This window comes from Poecilia reticulata, linkage group LG9, assembly GCF_000633615.1.
Source record: "Poecilia reticulata strain Guanapo linkage group LG9, Guppy_female_1.0+MT, whole genome shotgun sequence".
In the NCBI taxonomy this organism is placed as follows: domain Eukaryota; kingdom Metazoa; phylum Chordata; class Actinopteri; order Cyprinodontiformes; family Poeciliidae; genus Poecilia; species Poecilia reticulata.
This window is the reverse complement of record NC_024339.1, coordinates 30884620-30892760: the sequence shown is the minus strand read 5'-3', so window position 1 is coordinate 30892760 and position 8141 is coordinate 30884620. Positions and strand designations below refer to the sequence as shown.

The 8141-nt window shown below is 41.3% G+C and overlaps 1 protein-coding gene across 2 annotated transcripts in view; it reads right to left on the bottom strand.

The window, feature by feature from the left end:
- Window positions 1-8141, bottom strand: part of fxn (frataxin) — a 28042-nt gene that overhangs the window by 10744 nt on the left and 9157 nt on the right. For both annotated transcript variants that reach the window (XM_008419303.2, XM_008419304.2), the window contains 2 exons: window positions 2867-2955; window positions 2661-2781 (listed from right to left, as the gene is read on the bottom strand). In XM_008419303.2, coding sequence (XP_008417525.1) covers window positions 2661-2781; window positions 2867-2955 — 210 coding nt within the window. The remainder of the gene's footprint in view (window positions 1-2660; window positions 2782-2866; window positions 2956-8141) is intronic.

Sequence of the window (8141 nt, the reverse complement as noted above, 5' to 3'; positions counted from 1 at the left end):
AGATCTGTTATTGCTGTACCAACCGTCTAGACCCCTCAGATCTTCTGGTTCTGGTTCTGCTCTGCATCCCCAGAACCAGAACCAAACGAGGAGAAGCAGCATTCAGCTTCTACGCACCACAAATCTGGAACAAACTTCCAGAAAACTGTAAAACAGCTGAAACACTGASTKCCTTTAAATCTCAMCTTAAAACCCACCTGTTTAGAGTTGCTTATGGCTAAATTGCGGGTTTTGATGTCTTTGATGTTTTTAATGTTTTTATCTTTACTTTTTATCTAGTTATATTTTTATTTCTCTTTCACACTGTCTATGTAAAGCCCCCCCGGAAAACGTCTCAGTTAAACGAATCTATATCTAGGGATGTGAGAATCCTTGTTAAATGACATCTTAACCAAAACTCTGAGGTGTGAGACTTTTAACTGAAGTCCTACAAGGGGTGCGGGTTTTAATGTTTTTATCTTTAACCTTTTTTTTTAATTCTCTGTCTTTCTAACTGTTTAATCACTGTCATATGCTGTTTTTATTTTAATTATGTAAAGCACTTTGAAATGCCTTGCTGCTGAAATGTGCTATACAAATAAAATTTGATTGATTGATTGAGAGTTTAAACCACCTGGCTTTTAAAAGAATTGTTCCTACCAGGACTAATTAAGGGGTAGAGACAACATTTACATTTCTAGATAGAAAAAAGTCACAATTGTACTAAACTATATTCCTGGAAAAAATATTTACATAATTACAACTAACACTAACAACTTCAAAACTAAAACAAAAGCAATCTGGGCCCAACAAAATCCAAAAACATCTCCCCTCCCTCTCAATGAATTTCCCTAGGGAGGATGATTGAAAACACCAGGTCCTTGTCAGCGATGCTTATGCACGCGCTTCCATTGCAACACATGACCAAGTGACCTCAAAGAAAAGAGAGAATAATTTAAACAAAATATTAAATAAAGCAAGTTACTTCCGCCAAACAAGAAATACATTTACCAGATAAATTAGAATATAGAAGTACAAAAACAACACCTCTTAGGGAGGGGGTTAATTCCCTCACAGGTTGAGTCTCTGAGAACTGTTCTTAAAGTTATAGTCAGTGTTTTCAGCAAAGTTGAGCTGGCTGTCCAGGAATGATCCAAGGCATTTAAAATTTGCCACAGTTTCAACAGGTTGGCTATTGAGAGAAACTGGAACCACTTTCAGTTCTTGTTCATCTCATTTAATTAGCTCTACATTCTTAAGAAAATGAAAAGGCATGTTCTTTTGTGAGGGAATTCATCTTTTAGTGTTCCAGTAATGCCAGAATTAATAATAATAAAGACTTATATTTGAATATGCCAATTTAGGTATTTTGATTTAGTAATGTAATTAGATTAGTTGTGTTACCACCCCCACGCCACTAGAGGCAGCAGTAGACCTCGAAAAAATGTGACTAAGGAGCAGATTTAGAAGTACGCCGAAAACTACAGAATTTGTTAAAAACTGTGAGCTTTGCTGAAGTAAATAAGAGAGAGAAGTTCAAAAACACACAGAGTGAAAATCCTTCTTAAAAATAAAGATCCATCCATCCATCCATCCATTTTCTTCCGCTTATCCGGGGTCGGGTCGCGGGGGCAGCAGCTTCAGAAGGGAGGCCCAGACTTCCCTCTCCCCAGCCACTTCTTCCAGCTCCTCCGGGGGAATCCCAAGGCGTTCCCAGGCCAGCCGAGAGACATAATCCCTCCAGCGTATCCTGGGTCTTCCCGAGGCCTCCTCCCGGTGGGACGTGCCCGGAACACCTCACCAGGGAGGCGTCCAGGAGGCATCCTTACCAGATGCCCGAGCCACCTCAACTGGCTCCTCTCGACGTGGAGGAGCAGCRGTTCTACTCYGAGTCCCTCCCGGATGACCGAGCTTCTCACCCTATCTCTAAGGGAGAGCCCAGCCACCCTGCGGAGGAAACCCATTTCGGCCGCTTGTACCCGTGATCTCATTCTTTCGGTCATGACCCAAAGCTCATGACCATAGATGAGGGTGGGAACGTAGATCGACCGGTAAATCGAGAAAAATAAAGATATATCATAGATTTCAAAAGAAATTAAAAATGGAAGGCCACAGATAATAATATAGGGAATAGCGCACCCTTCACTTCCGGAGTGCAATGGTCCCATTTCCAAATAACGTATGAGACTGAGTGGTCCGTTGCTGCCCCTTTCTGTTTGCTGCAGCGAAGTGTACTTGCCAGCGTCCAGCAACAATAGAATTGGTTCTAATTTTGAAGGATGGCTCTGCAGAAGGGTGGCGCACTACGCCGCCACACGCACGTAGTGCAAGTGCTGTTATTGATAATAACGTGTGCATATTTATTGCAGAGGTTACACTGTGGTGCCGGTTGCAGTGTATTTTAGGGGTACAATTAAGGCATTTAGGTCTTTCAACCTATAAAACCTAACACTAGATAAATTGTAAACATTCCGGTGGGAAACAGTGATTCAATGAATGGATGGCCTTTTCTCCTTTAGGTTATTGAGTTTGCAAAATAATATGCTAAAAAGGAACTGAAACATCTATTAACAGAACATCATTTATATAAAGTTCTTCTGTGATTATTTGGGCCGTCGAGTTTTCTGTCTCCTACAATAATTGATGTTCTGAGCTGACCACTTGATGTTATAATGCCTTACAGAAAGCACAACATCATATTCTATTCCAGTGAAATCTTCATCTGCCAGATCTTCAAAGTAATCAGATAGAGCATCCAGCGTCTCGTCTGCCAGCTTCTCATAGGCTGCTTCTGACAGCTCTCTTCCAGAGAAAGACACAAAAATATCAATTTGGGCAACTCAATAATTACTAGTGATATTACATAGGAAAAATAAAAAAGGAATACCTTATATGCACATGGGTCAGTTTCTTCTTTCTTCTTGATGTTAGAGAAAGAGTTCTGATTAACCCATCATCAAATCTTCTCAAGCCATGCTGATGTGGAAAGAAAACCTCATAAGTCACTTAATGGTGAAATTTCATGTGTTTTGGTGTTGACAATGTCTTCTATAGGGACAATTGTGAAGTTTTTTATAGTACAATATTCACAGAAACAAACAATAGCCAAAGCTATGAACATTGAATGTACAGACAGCTACAGTGGAAAATTTTTGCCACAGTGTTTTACTGGCTCAGTTAAAGTCCAGACACACATCCATTGGTGAATGTGAAGCAAGGTTTGAAAATTGCCGTTCACAGATCTATTAAATTTGACAGATCTTAGGGCTGGACAAGATGGTTGAAAAATGTATCACAATACGTTCCATATCAATCGATAAATAATTACTCCTTTGTTTTGTTTATATTGCATGCCAATCCGCTAGGGGGCATCGTCATGCCAGTACCGCATGTTATATGCGTTTCTGTGAAGCGCATAGCGCAATAAACTTCACCAGATCCAAAAGAGAATTATTTTTTACTAAGCAACATTGGCAAGCAAAGGATGTATAGTAACTCGAGTTCCACTAACATTTGAATATGGAAAGCCTTACAAAACGTGGAAGAATTAAGTCAATATTTGGATGAGATTTGGAGAAGAAAAAGCAAGCTCTTGACACGGCTATGGAAATTCCAGTAGACGATCCAACGACACTGGACATTGGTAACTAAACTAGATTTGTTCCTAAAAGAAATGAACATTTCAATGGCAGACTATGTTATTGATTTTGAGCAGTGTTATTCGGCCAGACAGTTGGCTCCAACGGCATGCTCAGATGTAACATTTGCTTCTCGTCAAACTCCACAGCCCGGCACAAGCCCGCTGGATAAGTACGGACATCGACAAAAATGTGCAGTGTGCCAAAATACTTTTCACTGCTTTGACTGTCCGCACAAAACAGTGTGTTAAAATTACTGATGGTACAACAGACATGGAAAACATACACTCACTGACCACTTTATTAGGAACACCTGTCCAACTTCTCAGTAACATAAATGTCAAATCAGCCAATCACATGGCAGCAACTCAATGCATTTAGACATGGTCAAGACGATCTGCTGCAGTTCAAAACGAGCATCAGAATGGGGAAGAAATGTGATTTAAGTGACTTTGAAGGTGGCATGTTTGTTGGTGCCAGACAGACTGGTCTGAGTATTTCAGAAACTGCTGACCTATAGGGATTTTTGCATACAACCATCTCCAGGGTATACAAAGAGAATGGTCTGAAAATGAGAAAATATCCAGTGAGCGGTAGTTCTGTGGACGCAAATGCCTTGTTGATGCCAGAGGTCAGAGGAGGTCTATTTCTGCTGCGACGTTCAGATGGTAGGGTCAGAATTTGGGGTCCACAACAAGAAAGCCTGCATTCATCCTGCTTTGTATCAACGGTTTAGGCTGGTGGCGGTGGTGCAACGGTGTGGGGGATATTTTCCTGCCACACTTTGGGCCCATCAGTACCAATTGAGCATCGTGTCAATGCCACAGCCTGCCTGAGTATTGTTGCTGACCATGTCCATCCCTTTACGACCACAGTGAACCATCTTCTGGAATACTGGAAGAATATTTCTTCCAGTATTCCAGATGTCTTTGGTCTTCCAATATTCTTCCTACTGGAAGAAGATGATAGGATCCAGTAGGATAAAACACCATGTCATCGAGTGCGAATCATCTCAGACTGGTTTCTTGAACACGACAATGAGTTCACTGAATCCACAGTCACCAGATCTCAATACAGTAGCCCAGTGGTGACCAACCTTTTCATCACCAGACTGGTTAAGGCTTGGCAATTTTACTGCAGCCCGGGGGATGGGATGAACTGTCAGAGAAGTTGGTGGCTTCTTCATGTTGGTGTGCCCTCTAAAGCTTAGTTCACATGGCACAATTTACATTTTTTTGCCCCAATTTCCCCCTTACGATAATCTTGGAACGTTTCGAGTTCCACGAGTGTCGTTTGTGATAAACGTAGCAGATCATCCTGCAGTATGCGGTGTGTTACTGCTCCGATCTAAAATCAGGCACATTCAACATGTTGGATTGTCTTGGCCCGATTATCTCAGTGTGTGGGGTTTTCCCTGATTGGGAGCGAGAACGTAGCCTGTTGAATCCAACAGGTAGCCAATCAGAAAGCACGGTGACGTGTAAGCACGGAGGGGAATCCCAAACAGCTGACATGGCGCAACCGAGAGTCTGGTGGAAACAACATGAATGTTTATTCTGCATTTCGTACAAGAAATATCAACAGAAATGATAAGGAGAGGAATTGGAGCGAAATTGCTACAGCAATTTATATACCCGGTAACTTTTCAGCTATCCATCATTAATGTGACCTAAATAGGTTATAACGATAAGGCTGTTCATTAAACCAAGGCTTGACACTGACTCTAGCTCGCTTAAAATAAGTCCAAAACTTATTTTTGCTTCTACATCGTCATCCGCGTTTGTTTATTTGAGGGTTTTACGGGATTTTCTTCTGAAATCGGGATGTTCGTGAGTGAAATCGGTTCGTGTGTGGTGTGTTGGTCCTGCTGTGTGGCTGGACACACAATCCGATTGAACCTGTTGTACTTTTATCTGTTCCGTGGCCACAGAGGTTTGGAAAAATCGGCCGAAGCTGTACTCCTCTCGTCTCTACCACTGCCCTAACGCTCTCTGACTCTGGTCACTATGGTATCATTTGCACATCCCTTCAAAATAAAATACAGATGCACCACAAAAACGAACATTTTACTTTCATGAAAATTTTAACTCACGATAACGACAAATCAATGGGAGCCCTTAACTTTTTCTCTGCAAAGACGGTACCATCTGTGTGTTAGGGGAGACAATGGGTGCTTGGTCTCTAAGTGGCGAAGCAGTTTGAAGCTTCACTGCCTCGTCGCATATCATGCAGAGCGGCTTGGAATGTGGGAATCACCTACGGGGATAAATCCATTCTCCTGTCCCTTCTCTTGGCCTTTTCCCCTTCACAAAGAAACTTTCCAAAGACATCTGATCTGTTTCTTACTCATTTTGCTGCTTGTGGGCTCAATGTTGGCGCGCAAGATGTAACCGAGAGAATCCAGTTAAAGGATTTTCAAAATAAAGATCCTTCAGACGCATAGTATATGAAACGGAAATATTTAATTATCTCTTGTAGGGCTGGGTACCAATTGGTCCATAGACCAGTACCGGTCTGCGGCCCAGGGGTTGGGGATGACTGCACTAGAGAACCTTTGGGATCTGGTGGAACGGGAGATTCACATCATGGATGTGCAGTCAACAAATTTGCAGCAACTGCATGATGCCATCATGTCAATATGGACCAAACTCTCTGTTTACAGTACCTTTTTGAATCTATGCACGAAAGATTAAGGCAGTTCTCAAGGCAAAAGCGGGTCCAACCCAGTACTAGCATGGTGTACCTAATAAAGTGGTCGGTGAGAGTATTCTAAGATCATTTAAAAAAAGTTAATCAAAAACAGTTAAATCTTTCCCAAGTAGCATATCACCCACAATATAACTCCATGCACTAAAGAATCACCCACAGATGTTCATGACACAGTGTTTGGGCTCGGCAATAGTAGACGCTGCTTGCACTAGGACAGTTTGTGGACAAGAGTGGCTAGACATCTACAGCACTGTGTTACAAACAAAAAGAGTGAAGATCAAAGAAACAGAAACACAAAGTCGCAGGCCCTTCAAGAATGTAGGTGGAAAAGTTGTCTACTATGCCATCAAAAAGGTAAAGATACCTGCTAAAACTTGCAACAAAAAGTGTATTATAGAAGCTGAATTGGAACCTGCTAACATTCCATTGATTTTGAGTAAAGCCTCAGTTGTTTCAGTGCTGGTAGCGTCTGAACTAGGGGTGCACCAACTTAACCTGCTGATTTTTTAAATTTTGGGAGATGGGCAAGCCCGGCAGAAAGGGGAGGCATTGGGGGCGGCCACAGAGTTAGCTATGCCAGCTGGAAGTTGTCCAAATTTCTATTATTCATATCTCGATTTCATATAATAGAAACTCCCGCACTTTCCGTATCTGTAACCTCTGCCCCTGCACTTTTTTCAGCCGTTACACAACTGTTTAATCCATCGTTAACATGTCATTGCGTTTTTCCAAGCCGCTTTTAAATGCAACATGAGCGCCGCTTTAGCACCTAATAAAGTACTGCAAAAATGGAGACCTGCTGTTGCTGTGTAGAAACAGGTGTGTGTTGGAATCATGGCAGCAAACCAGCAAAAGGCAAAGAACTTTGCTCAGCTTTTTTAACCTAAACTAACCGAGAGAGTTGATTAATGCTGCTTGATGCAGGTAATGTTAGCTAATTGATAACTAGCTGATGCCAATATATCACATTAAGCTTTTTAACAAGAACACTAATTTTGTTGTTACCCATGTTCAAAAATGGGTAGTACTGGTTACATTTACTTGAGTAACTTTTGGAGAAAAAAGGTACTTATATAAGTAGTTTTACTGTACTGAACATTTTACTTTTACTGGAACAATATTGTAATTGCTACTCTTACTTGAGTAGATTAATTTTGCATTTAAATAAATAGACGTCAGAGACGGGGAAACATTAGATTCTTAGATTACAGCAACATACGAGCTAATGTTTATGCAAATCTGAACATAATTACTCAACATTTTATACATGTCACTGTTTATATCATTATCGTTTGTTGGGTTGCATAAAAGTTTATGTATTTATATTAAAATAAAAACTCATTTACTCTCCTTGCTTAACTCTGGAGATGGGTGATCGGCCGATTCTTACACGTAAGGTAAGGTAATTTTATTTATATAGCACAATTTCAGCAACAAGGCAATGGACCTTACCAAGCTCCGCCCAGAAACGCCCCTCGAAAGTCCCACGAAAGTCCCATGTGACTTCATGTCTCACATTAACAGCTTAGCTCCAATGTCTAAACATGGCATTTTTCGTTCTCTGCAGAGTATTTCTGAGTCGATTAGCATTTCTGCCGGATTTTCACAAAATATCAGCCACGACAATGGACAAGGGAACCAACAAGTTCATGTAATCTTTTTTGGACGACATCAATGTGTTTGAGCCACGCGATGCCTCCAACATTGTGCGCGTCACAGTTAAATGCTACCGGTCGATGAGAAAAACAGCAGATCCTCAGACCCTCAGCATAAATATAGCCGTGGACAAGATCACTGATGGCTATTGTTCTTGCA